Here is a 16,341-nt window from a genome sequence, read left to right on the forward strand (position 1 = left end):
TATAAACCCATTTGCAACCAATGAAATTCTTACCTTTGGGAAGTGGCACAAGTTTCCAAGTTTTATTTTTTACCAAAGCATCATATTCTTCTTCCATAGTTTGCTCCCATTCTTTCTTCCCTCTAGCTTCTCAATATGATCTTAGGTCACTAACTTGTAATATTTTGGCCATGAGAGCACTACCATTCCTCCCTTGGATCTTTGAGCCTTGCCTATATATTTCTTCAACACTCCTTGTCTTTTGACTAGCTGAAAAGTCATCTTCTTCATCATCACTGCCTGCAGAAAATGTCTGATTACAAGCATCAGTAGTGTTATTTTCACTAGCATTTTCATCATTTGTAAAAGTGCACAACTCATCCTCATCAATGTAGTCTCCATTTGCTCCTAAAATATCTAAAAAATGAGAAGCATTTGTTGTTGTAGAGCGAGAGAGCGGCTGTAAGTTGTGAATGCTCATCAAACTTTACATCTCTACTAACAAAGACCTTGTTTGTTGTCAAATCATATAACCTATAAGCCTTTGATTCTTCACTATAACCCATAAACAGACACTTATGACTCTTTGGTTCTAACTTTTTCCTTTGTGCATCAGGAATGTTTGCCCAAGCAATGCACCCAAATACTTTAAAATATCCAATGTGAGGTTTCTTACCACTCCATGCTTCTTCAAGGGTGATATTTGTGATAGCTTTGGTGGGGATTCTATTTATAATATGTGCAGCATAGGAAACAGCCAAACTCCAAAATTTATTATGCAAACTTTTAAAATGCAACATACAACGAGCTATTTTTAAAAGAGTTCTATTCATTCTTTCAGTCAGCCCATTTTGTTAAGGAGTATAAGGAACTATTCTTTGCACCTTAATACCATAATTTTCACAAAATGATTCAAATGCATAATTGCAATATTCACCCCCATTATCCGTCCTTAAACATTTAATTGTTTTTCCACTTTGATTTTCAACTAATGCCTTAAACATTTGAAACACTTCAAACACTTTTTTTCTCCTTTCAAGAAATAAACCCATACTCTCCTGTTGTAATCATCAATAAAAGTGAGAAGGTACCTCACACCTAAAAGTGAAGGATATCCTGGTTCGCATAAATCACTATGAATGAGTTGTAGTGGATGATTAGCTCTCCATGCTTTACCTGAGTCAAAAGGATCTCGATGATGTTTCCCTAACACACAACCTTCACACACACCTTCACAAGCTGAATTTTTTGTTAATCCTCTTACCATATCCATTCTAACCATATCTTGTAATTTTCTATAATTTAAATGTCCAAGTCTAGCATGCCAAAGTTGTGAAATATAATCAGTCTGAGCAATAAAAGCATGAGAGAGTGTATATTTATCATCAAGAAACCCCACAAATTTAAATAGATTCTCTTCATGATCAACTCTACCAATAGCAATTATATTGCTTGGGTCTTTTCTATCTCTAACAATAATTTCATCAGTATTGACAACAAACTCATATCTAGCTTGAACTATTTTGTATACTGAAATAAGATTCGCTCCCAATCCTTCAACCAATAAAACATTTTTCAAAGACCCATGTGTTACATTAAGAGTTCTTGTTCCTAAAACTAGAAGTTTCATTTTATTACCAATAGAAATTTCTTGATCTGAATTCTTCCCTTCATAAAAATCAATAAACAAAGATCTATCCCTAGTCATGTGAGATGATGCCCCTGAATCTAAAATCCATTCTTTATTAGAATCTGAAGCAAAGTATCCCCCCTTAACACTAGATATACTTTTGGGTGTAGCAATTACCTACTCATTTGATTTCTCTTGCCTTTTTAAAGAGATAGCTACGAAATTATGATTATCTATAGTGCCTGCCCCTAGGTCACATTTTTGCTAACATTGTCGAGCTCTTTTAGGGCTAGTTTCATGTTGATGGTTAGTAGTATTGTTTTGAAACTTTCAGATATTATGTTATGGATTCAGTTAATATGTGATGAGATCACTTAGACTTTACATTTCATGTATGCATGATGATTATGTTCAGTATTGCAATTACTAATGATGATTAGTAAGATGATTTATTGTCACATGTGTTTTCTTATGGATACTTACCCCATACTTGCATGTGTATGGTGTGTGTGTTTGCTCTTATGTATGGCGTGTCTGATGTGGTTAAGGAAGGGAGTCATAGTCACTTGCTAGTCGGGATCTACACGATGCACCACTTCCTGCCATTGCTTGTTTAGTTTAGTATACATTGTGCTTATACATGCATGGTTTTTATGCAAGTTGTAGGTACCGGGTATCGACTTCCCTGAATTGCCAGGATGAGCGTACCCTATTACATTATCTCAATGATAAGAGAGGGGAGATAAATTCTCAAGTCCAAATCCCAACCCTTTAAGCCATTTGTTCTAATTGGAAAATTAGGACAAGTATCTGAGTTAAGCACCCTCCGAATACATTGGATGATGTAATTCACGATATTAACCCTTGGTTTGATATTGTATGTATTTTGGCTATGATGGGTTTTCATATTTTTACCTTGTGAGTCTTTGATGTATTTTCTATTAATTAAGCCTAATTAAAAAATTTAATTAATGGTTTAATTTAATGGAAAATTAATATGATATTTTAATATTTATTTTATTTAATTAATTAAGAAATTAATTAAATAAAATAATTAAATATGAAGATAAAAGTTATAATTTTAAAAGTTGGAATGTGACAATATTTATTTTAATAATATATATTGGAGTTCATTTTTAAATAAATGACTAAATAATATTATTATTAAAGCTAATAAATATTTTAGCAATTAAGTTTTGAAAATGAAAATTTTAAAGTGGGAAAAATATATTTAAATTATTAAAAGATTAAAGGTTGCATGATGTGTGCACATGATTAAAGTATAAATATATTAAGATAAAACAAGCGGAGATATTAAAGTTAGTGCATGAGATTTAATAATAAATAAATTAAATTGGAAAGAGTAAAGTAAATATTATATTAATGATTGTGCATTATTTTAATATTTGCTCACATAGGAGTTGGAAAATTCTCGAAAGTTGTCATGTAGACAACACAGGAATTTGCACTCTAAGAATGCACAAGTTGTCTACACTTAGAAGTTAGCATTTTATTTGAGCACATGGTGTCTACAACCTTATGACTCATCTAGAAGGTTGGAGAAGACTCATGCTTGGTTGTCATGCTTATCTTCTAGTTGTTTCTAGACACATTCTAGATGCATCATAGAGGCCTTTAAATAGAGGCTCTCTTAGTGTGTTTCGACAAGCTTAAATGGAAGCTTCAAAGCTTACATGCATTTGAGAAGCTCATATGCTTCTACATGCTCATATGTTTCTACATGCTCCAATGCTTCTTCAAGCACTTCTAATCACGTGGGAATTTCGGTTGGCTTGGATCTTGGAGGAATTGAGAATGATGAAGAAGGAAGGGATTTCCTATGGACTTTTGAGGCATGGCAAAATTAGCATCAGTGTCCAGGTGCACTCGTGATATTCGCATATTCTTTTTGCACTCCTTCTCTTCCTGTCTTCATCGTGTCTGTTATATGTGCCTGAATCTTCTCTATGATTGAATCTATAATTTGAAATTGGAATCTAGATAATTTATTTGGTTGAGAAGAAAACAATAGAAAACCCTAGATCCAATTAAGGAGAAATTAGATCTGAAATGAGTTTGGGTTCGATTTAGAATCAAATTGATTAATGGATTTGAAGAGGGTTTCTAATTCTATAGTCAAACCTATTAGAGAAATTAATGGTTAGATTTACAGAACAATTATTTTAAAGAGAAAATTCTTAATTCAAAGAATTTGAAAACTCTTCTTATTTAAAGTTATATATATGTGTGTTTTCTTTCTAAATATATGTAAAATCTGCATACTTATATATATATGTGTGTGTGTGTGTGTGTGTGTGTGTGTGTGTGTGTGTGTGTGTGTGTTTTCTTTCTAAATATATGTAAAATCAGCATACTTATATATATATATATATATATATATATATATATATATATATATATATATATATATATATATGTATATATATATATATGTATATGTATATGTATATGTATACACACACACACACAATGATGTAATACTAATTAACGATTTGTACACACACACACACACACATATATATATATATACATATACATATATCTATATATACATATACATATATATATATATATATATACATATATATATGTTTTTTTTTTAAATATTGCTTTTTAAACAAAAATTGCGACTACTGAATACGGGTCGCTTATGATTAAGCATTTTTGAAAAAACGTATATATAAAACTTGGGTGAGGGCGGGTAGTCACCCCCCCACCCCCACCGGCGGTCACTATCCACGACAGTGAATCCGCCGATAGCCATTAAAGGCTACATGACGGTCACTGCAATGGCAGTGCCGCGGCAGGCCTCCCGTACGGGACGGCGCTGCAACCACAGCTGACGCAGGCTTCCGCAGACATTGTCGTGCATCCATTAACGCAGTGGCAGTACTGTTTGTAACCCGTGCCAATGTTAAGAAAGGCATATAGTATATTATGTTATTTTATTAAAAAAAACTCATATGTTATATATTATGTTTTGAATTCAATATTTATATATATGAAGTTAATAAATATTATTATATGTATATATATATGTGTATAAATGAATACACACACACACACACACACACACACACACACACATATAATATTGTAATTCAATTTTGTTAGTATAATGAAGTATTAATTTTATATATATATATATATATATATATATATATATATATATATATATATATATATATTAACAGAATTTTATTTAAGTAATGATTTAGTGTAAATAAGATTAATAAAAATGTTGCAATTGAAATAGGGAAGTTGCCCAAATAGTTTTTGAATTCTCACGAATGGAAATTTGAGAAAATTATAGATGATTTTAAAAGAACAATTCTTCCTAGTGATATTAATGTTTACTTGATATTCATTGAATGATTGAATGAACGATGAATCTAATTTAAATATTGATTATTCTAATAATGAAATTATTAATGGGATTATTATTTATTAATAATTGTTGAGGTTAGCAATTATTAATGAATTATATGTATAGTTAGTATAACTATCAAGTAATTTGATTAAATTCAATTTGAGATTAGTAATAATTGAAGTATAGCAATAAGTTATAATAATTGGTTTAGATAATCTCAGGGGATATGAGACGAAAGGTTAAAGTAATTATTAGATAATGTTAGTTATCCTTATATTATTGGGAATATAAATGCATCAAAATATAGGTTATGGAACTATGGTTAATTATTAATTAAGGAAACATTAGTATTCATATAAGAATGACGAATGTAGTCATTACAGAATTATTATTAAGATTTCCAATATAGCGTGTTATTAACAAGTTATTATTAATCTATGAATATTAGAGATTTGAGTTATAATTGACTTTCAACGTACAAATTATAGTTAGTTATTAGCCAACTGATATTCATTGGGTTGATGGTATGGTTGTGTAATTATTAATTAAATCAATTAACTAGGGTTAATTGGATTTAATTAATAATTATGTAATAGAGATTTAATTGATATAATTCTGTTAATGAGATTGTAAAAATATTGATATCAAAGTTGATAGGTCTTATTCTGATGACTTGAATAATGACCTTAGATGTTTTAATGGTGAGACTTAGTAATATTGAATTGAAAATTATTAAATGATAAAGGACCATGGATGTGTACCTATGTTAATTAATTTATTTAATTGATTATTTTAATAAAGTTATAATCTTCTTATTCGAAGATTGATAATTGGCTTTCTTATATTTTAACGAATAATGATCCTTGATTTATGTTGGAAGTTGAAGTAACCTTAAAATAAGAGTTAATCAATTAGAATTTGGATTATAGTTAAATAAAGAGAGCAATTTAATTAAAAGTCAATGATGATCAGTTTAATGAGTAAAGTATATTTATCCTTAAACTATTCTTAGAATATTATTTTAAAGTAATAGAAGGATAATGCTATCGGGGAAACAAATGGGTAGACGTGTAGGTCAAATGCTAAAACCTATAGACTTGAAGTATACTTGCAAATAGAAAACTAAAACTTCTACACTTAATGATTTTAGTAAACCAAAACATGTGTTTGCATCATGTATTCTCTATGCTTCTTGTTTTGGATTTTTGGGTTGACTAGTGTTGACCAGTCTTAGGTTGTTACCAGAGGCTCGGGGGTTATGGGATGTGATGGTATGTTGATCTTATTGGTCTCGCTCTTTATAAACCCAACCATGGTGATGTGATCGTATGCTCTATGTAATGTTTGTATTTACTGATTGTTATTGTTCATCAGTCTTCATGTGTGAGGCTGAGATGTATATGTATGAGACACTTGAGCTAATCATTTTTGAGTCATCGATCAGTTATCCTTCGATTACTTTCCAGTCACCATGATGGGATTGAAAAGTGGATTTATTTCTTGATGATGTCATGTTGTGACATGTTTTGACTCAACCATTTCGGAGTCTTCAATCAGTATGGTTTTGAGATATTCTGGGTTGCTTGTTGAGAACCAATGGATATTGCGATTCATTTTGAGATAAATTTTGGTTGTTGAGAACCAATGGATATTGTGATTTATTTTGAGATATATTTTCGTTGTTGAGAACCAATGGATATTGTGATTTATTTTGAGATATATTTTGGTTATTGAGAACCAATGGATACTTATGATTATCAGTGATGCCTTCAGTTGCCAATAGAGAACTGTTGTGGTCATGATTTTCTATCGAAGCTTTTCAGATGCCCATGGAGATTTGATGATTCTTATTATGGATATTTGATGCTTATATTGTGGATATTTGATGATTCTTTTTATGGATTATCTTTTGGTATTTCTTTCTAGTTGCTTGTATATGACTGGGGTGATTTCATGATTCCGTGAGCTTAGGGTAGGTTATCTACTTGTAGTGTCGGGAAGTAGCTTGCAATGTGGGTCGAGGCCCTAAGTGGCTGCCAGGGTAACTCATTGTAAGTTTGGTTAATAAGTGATAACATTTACACACTAAAATGGGAATTAAATGAACCTAAAAAGATAATTGTTTTGGTTCTCACACATGCCTCGAGTGCTTGTACAGACTAAGATGGGAGTAGAGAGAACGCATGGTTGTGACCTTGCATTCCATAGCATGCCTCGTCAGTATGAGAGGATACTAGTGGCCGCATGAGATCAGTATGGACCCGTGGAGTTTAGCTAACTACCAGAGTAACTTGTACGTGATAAATGTGATGACACTTCCCCGCTTGCAGAGTAGGTTTCCTACATGTCATTGTGTGCCTCTGAGAATTAGATGTCAGTTTTGTGTGATGGAACCTTTGAGTTAGTATACTTTTAGGATTCCTAGCTTTAGAGAGTATTTATGCTATGTGATTCTGATAGCCTGTTTGGGACTTGAGATTATCTCTTTAGCATGATGGAAGTGGACCATTTAGGTTCCACGTGGTCGGGTGGTAGTGTTTTCCACTCTTATCATTTGAGATCCATCCAAGACACCATGGCTGGAGTATTCTTGGTTGGTATTTATCTTCATTCTGTTCTTGGATCATTATGATAGATGATATACATTATGATGGATGTATTTATTGGTATGTTTCTTATATTGATGATTTGCATATCTTAGATTATGTTACTTTATGCTTTACTTTGCATGTTAGTAGGATGTTTTAGGAGTGACATTCCTACTATGTTAATACTGATGATCTCTTCGGTGCTTTGGAATGTTATGCACGGAGAGATGGCTAGGATCCACGATGGTCTAACGATGCTATTTACGGTTGGGAGGAACCGTGCACTTAGTTATGTTTGTGATATATGGTTGTATTATAGAATGGATGTTTATATCTTTTGTGATGATGTATCATGTATGGTTTATGGTTTCATTATGTTATTGCATCATGGATTAGAGTTAGTATGATGATGTACTTTATTTTTTTAGATGTATATTCTTTTAAGCCCTTCATACACTGTAACATGTATAGGGGATGATTGAGCTAACTAAAATGTAATTACTTAAAGGACACTTGTATATGGTTTAAGAATGTTGGATGTATCCTTGTTATTTCATAAGGATGTGATGTTAGATGAATAGTTATAATTAGATGTGATTCAACGTTAAGGGATCTTTAAAGAATGTAATCTGTTATGTTATGTTATGTTTACTTTCATTTTATTTGTTGCTATTGCTTCCGCTATCATGTCAATGATTTATCTTTTATGTTTAAAAAGAAAAATTTGTTTGGCAAACTTAGTGAAATTCTTTGGATCCCTTGGCGAGGCATTACATTATCCTTCTTTCCATCCTTAAACCTTTCTTGCTCGGGCTTATATTTTTGCCTTTCATTGTCCCTCTTCTTCAAACGAAACTTCTCCATGTGATTCTCACCTCCACAATACCTGCAAATGAATGGCTTTCTTCCAGCTTGCTTTTCTGCACCATCATTTCTAAAAAAATGATTAGAACCTTTATGATTTCGAAATTTATTATTTCTTTTCCAATTTTTTTTTCATCATTTCTAAAAAATTTACCTTTGGTTGTATATGCATGATTCTTCTTAATATGCCCTTCTTTAATAAGTTGAACTTCTTCATCTAAAAAAGATTTGCAAAATTGATCAAAAGTTTGCTGGGGGGTATTGGGATTTAGTTGAAGAACCCTTTTCCTGGATTCCTTAAAGACTTTATATGGCTAGGGAAGCTTACTTTCAACCATTGCAATCAACTGAAAATCTTTTTTTGCATATTCAACACCTTTTTTTTTTTAGTTGGGCATTTAAAAAGGTAACTTCATTGAAGTAATCAAACATTTTTCCAAAATCATATGTATCTAAATTCATCAATTTTTCTTCTATACTGAACAAGCTAGCAATGTCTGCATCTTTATAATCTTTTTCTAAAGTCTCTCACAGCTCTATTGGGTTATCAATATCAACAAATCTTTTATTTAGATTGGGGCTCAAAGCTTTACCAATAATACCTCTAGCTTGCTCCAACTTGCATTTCCACAACTCCTTTTCTCTATCAGTTTGTTGAGGTTCCCCAATTTTTTTATTTACTATCCTCCATAAAGTCTTCTCTCTTAGAGCATTCTTAACTGCAATCTTCCAATCTGCAAAACCACTTCCATCAAAGATAGGCAAAATTTCATTTGAAGAACCCATGTTAGCAAAAAAATCAGCTTTCAAAAAAATCTAGCAATACTCCAAAAGCATAACAGCCCTACAACAAATTATCACTCCAAAAATATATCAGCCCTGCAAACAAACCATTTCCAGCAATATATTTGCCTGCAACAAAACCCTCTAGCAATATTTCTAGCTGAATTTCTAAATGAATCTCCAGTTGAACTTGGCTAAACCTTGCTCTAATACCATGATGAAAACATAAACAACACAGAATATAACAACAACACCTCAAATAAATTTTTATTCACAAATTGATTGATTACAACCTATGCAATGGCCTCTATATAGAGAGAGCCTATGAGATGAGGGCATTAATAAAAGATGTTTCTAGAGGCTAAGATGATAAGGCTACATGACCTAGTATCCAGGACATCATCCATATCTATTAGCAACATAATAGGAAATGTGTGACAGATAGACAATTCAGTTATAACAGCCTGGGTGTAGTTGTTGACTATGTCTAACATCTTTCACGGGCTAAAGTCCATAGTAGTTCAGCAGTTGCTTTTGGGAAAAAGTTTTTAGAAAATAATAATTGGGCATTCAGTTTTATCTTTTAGGGTTGCACCTAGTGGGCTCAAAAAAATCTCTTTTTAATTCTAATATAATTTTGCAGTGTTCCATTTATTCTGATGAGCGATGGATTCATGTTGAATCACTACTCGTGAAACATGGGTCAATGAGTTTGACTCAAAATCACACCGTGAAATCCTGATAGCAATATCACAAAAATGTTTGTATTAATTTTCTTATAATTAGGAGAAAAGCTTCAAATGTGTTCTATTAATTATATACTTCATATAAAATTTCAATCTTCCAAAATATTCAGTGAAATGGTTAATAATTGGTACGTAAGGGATCTAATATATAATTGCACTAAATACTCTAAAAATTCATAATTATATTATGTATAGTTGATCAATGAAATTGAATGACTACTAAAACATTATAAACGCTAAGTTGGACAGAATTGCTCACATCTTCATGAATTGGATTGACTATTAAGGTTTCTGTGAAGCACAATAGACATAAATCCTTTTGCTCAATTTGAGAAGCCATTATGAAACAAATGGTCAAAGAACTTAAAAAGGAACAAAGTGGTCGTTCACTCCAGTAAGGAATCCTCATTGCTAAAAAGCAAGGATCAAATTATTCATTTTAATCTGAACTGGTGCCATTGAAAACTTATAAGAAAATCCCTTTCATTCTGAGCTGGAGACATTGAAAACTTATAGAAAATGCACTTTGTAGGTACATAATGTTCTACCAGAAGTATTGTAAAATTGTGTGCACTTGGTAGGTACATAGTATTTTATCAAATAAAATACTTTACACACAATTGTTTATTGGGGTAAGAAAGCTAGATGAGATTATGTGAACCCCAAGAGTATGGTACTGAATATCAAAGTTTTTATGATATGACCATTTGTGTTTTTCATCCAAAGAAAATTCTAATTCGTAGTTTGAAGAAACAAAAGATCAGCCTTTTATTTCAAGTTACTTTGGTGAAGGAAATTCTAATGTAAGGATGCTACAGATCAGATATATTATTTTATAATGAGTTGCTAGTATCAGTGTAGAATTTTTGGCATTGGCATTATTTATAGTTTAAAGTATTGTAGATAATGATTTATTCACTATGGAAAGACAATGAAAATAAATTCTATTATTTTATAGGTTTAACATTAGTCAACTTCAACAAAAATAAGAAATGTTACCTGGTATTGAAATGGGTGTGGCCATTTCAACTTTATGCAGAGTCCAGATAGAGATGTTGTGGAAGGTTGTCTTTGGTATTGTTATTGATCATAGAAAACTTAAAAAGTTGGAATGTAGAAGAACAATGTTCCAGTGGAAATGAAAAGCACACAACTCGAGGGAAGACTATAGGTACCTGGTCGAGGACAGGGAGAATATAAAGCACGCCTAGCTTTCTTAGCCTTGGGTTTCCCGTTCTCTTTTTTTTAATATTTTGTTTGTTCTCTTTAACTTTGATGTGGGTTACTATGTCCCTACTCATAATCTTGGGACAATACTGTTATGTTCAAATTAAATTATGTTAATCCATAGTACTCTATGACTCCTTTTTTTTGTGATTATCAACAATATTTTGGCTGATAAGTTAGACTTTAGCATTAGTAGTTATAACTCTGGTTTTTAATTAAGTTTTGTATGTTGGTGATTCTCTAACACAAAGTTTTAGGATGGTCTTGTCTAAGGCTTGGTTATAATGGCTCAGAGAAGAGACGATCTATATTCTTTTCTTCCCTAGGTTTAGGACCCTTTTCCTCCCTCCTTTAATCAAAAACAAAAATAAGAAGTCACCCTTTCGATACGCTAAACCAACAAAATAGTATTAAACTATTTATTTTTCTCCTACTATAAATTGGTTATGACGATGTCTATGAGTTAAATATGTGTGTTATAATATTTCATAGATAAATTCACTTAAACATTTGAAGACCCCTAAGGGAAATAAGAATACATTGTATAAATCAGTGTTAGTCTCCAATTTGTGCAACTGAACCATATATATGCGAAAAAAAATCTATAAGAATGTGTAAGCTAGAAGCTGGTACACACACTTAGATGGGCGTAAGTGTATTGATATAGAAATAGATGTATTCTTGTTAGAGAATCAAAATCAAAACGTGTCATTGTGCATAAATCCACATGTAGACCCACTAAATGTAGCATATGCCTGCTTCAAAAGCAGGAAAGAGTTCTACAAATTGGAATTTTTCTTTTAATCTAAAGGCTAAAAAATCACATGGAAGAAAACTACAAACAAAATGCTCAACTAACATAGATACAAAGATTAATACAAGTTATAGTTTTGTGCAACAACGACGGGAGAATAAAAAATGAGTGAGGGGATATGAAAATTTAACAAGTGTCACGTAGTGGCATGTACTTGTTGTTAATTATAATTATAGTAAAAAAATTATTTATAATAAATAATTTATTATATAATTTTGATTTTGTTTTATAATACTACACTAATTAAAATAATAATATAATAATTTAAATAAATGAGTCGTAGACAAAATTAGGTTTTGTTTTTTATTTCGTTATTTGAATATTTTGAATATTTAACTATAATTAGGGTTTCTATTTAGAATTTATAATACTATTAAAAGGTTTTTTAGAATTTAGGATGAGTGTGTTAAAAAACAGTAACCTGTAGTGTTAGTATTTAGTAAAAAATATTGAATAGAGGTTTAATGTGGAGAAAAATTATTAATCATATTAATTCAATATACTATTTGATTTTGTGCAAAATAACTTCACAATTTATAATAACCATATTCTCTATCATAAATTTTAGCCGAAAATATTGCAATATCGAGAACCTCTGAAAAAAGGGCTCCTATAACACAAAATCTATTCAACCAATCATAATTTCTTTATAAAATATAAAATATATATATTAATAGCAAAGCTTTAGAAATATTTTAATAATTAAAAAATCATTGTTTGTGATTGGTGGATTGATGTTAAACTAATTCACTAATCTTGCAAAGTGAATGCAATAGTACTAGCATACGGCAAGTACAATAAGCTAAATTTGGTGTTACTTTTTTACCATCAAGCATAGAAATCTTCTCCTAAAAAGGTTAGCCATAAAGCAATAAAATTAATGAGTATAAAGAAATGACCTTGAAATAATTACGAAATTGTTAGACAACAATAAGGTGACTCACCGAACCAGGAACCAATTGTTGAATTTCTTCTATGTCAAACTAATTTGTGATTAATAGAGAAATAATAAGCCTCTGACGAACATTTTCAAAAAATCACAAGGAGATGAGCAAAATTAAAGGAAACAAGTTAAAAGAAGAAAGAGTTCACAATATTTTTAAATTATAACTTGTACCTAAGTAGTAAAAATGTACAAACAATAACAATCTTGTCCACGTTGCCCTAGAAAATTATTGCACACAATCTACAATATTCTTAATACATAATATAAAATGAGCATCTTTTGTTCTAGTCTTTCTTTCTAGAAAGAAGGTGTTCACTGAAAGGTTTTTAAGCGTTAACAGTCATACCATTCATGTTAAAAGTTTGGATTTTATTTTTGTTTATTTTTCAATCATTTTTATTTATAATGTTTATTAAATCAATGAAATTTCAGATAAATAGATTCTTTTATTTGAAAAACTTAAAAATTCAATATATTAGTATTATGAACTAATGAAATGTATAATAACTAGATTAAATCATTTTCTTTCTTATTATATTTTATTAAATAAATGAAATTTTAGATAAATAGTTTTCTTTTGTTTATTTTTAAAATCTAAAATTCAATACAACAATATTAGGAACTAATGAAATGTATAATAATTGAATTTAGTGATTATTATAAATCTATAAAATATTTAAATAATTTAAATAAAAATAATTAAACAATAATTTTGTTTCTTCTACCCATAAAAGACTATTTTTTTCAAATAAAACAAAAAAAATCATAAATTAAAATATAACAAGAGCTTAGTTGGAGTCATTGCCATCTACAATATTTAATTTATGCAATCATCTAGTGATTGGCATTTTTATCTCAATAATAATAAATAGAAATGCAAAACATTTCATGTCCATGGCCATAGGGAGTATATCTCTTAAGCTTATTTAGAATTTTAATGCAGAAATCTTCAATTCTTCACCAACTTTGCAAAAATGAACAAAAACATTCTTTTACTACACCAAAGATGCCACGGAGTAAAAAAAAACACTTGACACTAGGCTATCAAATACCAATGTCCACAACTATAAATAATAAATACTTTAAAAACTCACACAAGACACAAACTTGCACAACATAGACCCCCAATCCCATTAAATAGATGTTAACATTAAGTGTCATGAATTAAAATCAGAAAGTCCTATAACACATGAGTGAAGAGAAAAGCTTTGATTAATGTAAGACCCATATTCCTTCTCTATCTCTACCATGTATCACAACATATACTATATTTATAGTTAAAATTTATGGTTGTTATAAAAAATAATTATTCAAGCAGAAAAAATATCACAACAAAGACTAAATCAACGTTATGGAAATTGTGTCCCATATACATCTAGGTAAACACTTTTTACTGAGAAAAATATAGTCCTCGTCATAGAAGAAAATGTGCAGTATACTAGCAAGACTTCACATCCACCATTTGAATAAATTCAGGGGTGGATAGAATATTGCCATAAAAATTGAGAAAGATAAACTTTTAATAGAATTATATTTGGTTTTGTCATTAGAGATCACACATGTAATTTTTTGTTGGGGTATTCAATATCACTACCAAATTCAACAAACAATCACTCTGAATCTATGGCTTTGTTGCTAGGTCTCAAAATTGCTCTTTACAAAGGTTTTAAACATTTGATTATTGAAAGTGATTCCTGATTATTATTCAAGCCACCATTTCCACATCTTGTCCTAATAGAAAGTTGCTTTATGTTCTTCTAAAAGCTTGGTTTACGTTACACCAAGTTCATGACTTCCATATTTGTAATACTTATCAAGAGGGTAATGCTTTGGCTGATATGTTTGCCAACTTGGCATGTGATGGATATTGCATTTCACTCTTTCAGGATTCTCCTAATCTGACAGAGTTTCATGGTATCTCAAAAGTACTAAAATTGGATAAAGTTAATGTATCTAAATGTTGACTAGATGATGGATGTTGTGAATGCTAATGCATATATTACTAATCTTACTCTTTCTTCTCTTCACAAATATTGATGGCTTTCTTGCCATTTTCTCTTATTGTACCTATCTTTACTTTTTTCTTTTCTTTATATACTTATATATACACTTCTTGCCATTTGTTTTTTTTTTTAAATTATATTTAGTAATCACTCTAAAAAGTCTAAATTTTCTAATTCATATTTTAACAAGTTGTATCTAATTAGAGAAACCACTAGACATGAATACTGTCTGTGTGTTTTCTATGGAGCACCGAAAGTTGTTTCCTTCTATATAATAGATAGCACATGTAGCAGAGTTTAGCATACTTAGCTTTAAAATTTTGAAAATACAATCTTATTGTAATATCCCATTTTCGAGAAAAAAATATAATAAAAAGAATTAAGTATAAGATTACATAATCAAAGAATGAGAAAATATTTATAATTCAATTGATTCAATGAAACAAAAATTATATATAAAATAAAATAATTAATTAAAAATAGTTATTATTACAATTAAGAATATAATCATCAAATATTATAATTGAAATTATATTATTTATCTTAATTATATATTATAATATTATAAAAAAATAATAATTAATATTTAATCAAAATAATAGCATTGATAATGATCATCGATAATATTTAAAAAAAAATTATCAATTAATATACAATTATACTAAAGAACATTAAGATACATGACTATAAGAACAACTTAATATTGACTTACCAAGTCAAATAGAAAGGCCACAACACTGGAGAGAGAAAACTTATTAAAAGATAGAAGCATTAATATCATCGAATGGATGATATATTTTCCATTGAACCTAAAGTACATACAACAAGCAATGCAAGTGCCAAAGTTCCTGCCTTTCCTAAGTTTGAATAATAGTTGAATGTGACGGGAAAAATTGTCAACTTATTTGAGGAGTTTTGGTGTTCCATTAGAGGCTCTATCTTGTAGCACTCTGGCCTAGTACAAAGAATAAATATACAAAAGCATATATATTAATAATTTCAATCATTCTTTTAAAATTTGTTAGTTTCAAAGACTTTTTAATATTATTTTGACTTCCACTATGAAAGATTGAAAAATGATCTCTAACAAATCATAAATTTTACTTCATATAGTATAAATAAAAATTAAACATATATTCATATAATTTATTTATTTTTAACAAAAGGTTACATAGCCACTTAAATATCATATTTATTAATAAACTAGTTCAAGGGCTCATTAAAGAAAGAACTATCAAGAAAACTCTGAATCCTTGCCAAAGTACAAAAGTGCTAAAGGCTAATAGGTTATACCATGCATACCTATAGTGAAATACAATTACTCTGCATTGAGCAAGAGTTCCCAAAACATGGTATATACAAATACTTTG

At 30.0% G+C, this 16,341-nt stretch overlaps 1 protein-coding gene across 12 annotated transcripts in view; it reads right to left on the reverse strand.

Annotated features, from left to right (window-relative positions):
- The window catches only part of LOC149533980 (uncharacterized), a 48,095-nt gene that overhangs the window by 10,196 nt on the left and 21,558 nt on the right, over positions 1 to 16,341 (reverse strand). For 5 of the 12 annotated variants that reach the window (XM_089803683.1, XM_089803681.1, XM_089803684.1 and 2 more), the window contains 2 exons: positions 9,055 to 9,186; positions 8,271 to 8,508 (listed from right to left, as the gene is read on the reverse strand). In XM_089803683.1, coding sequence (XP_089659809.1) covers positions 8,273 to 8,508; positions 9,055 to 9,186 — 368 coding nt within the window. In that variant the 3' untranslated portion in view covers positions 8,271 to 8,272. Of the gene's footprint in view, positions 1 to 8,270; positions 8,509 to 9,045; positions 9,187 to 16,341 lie in introns of those variants that run through there. The other 7 variants (XM_089803686.1, XM_089803688.1, XM_089803691.1 and 4 more) reach the window with 2 other exon arrangements.

This window comes from Cupressus sempervirens, chromosome 10 (assembly GCF_028749045.1).
Source record: "Cupressus sempervirens isolate cs-2001-9-10 chromosome 10, ASM2874904v1, whole genome shotgun sequence".
In the NCBI taxonomy this organism is placed as follows: Eukaryota; Viridiplantae; Streptophyta; class Pinopsida; order Cupressales; family Cupressaceae; genus Cupressus; species Cupressus sempervirens.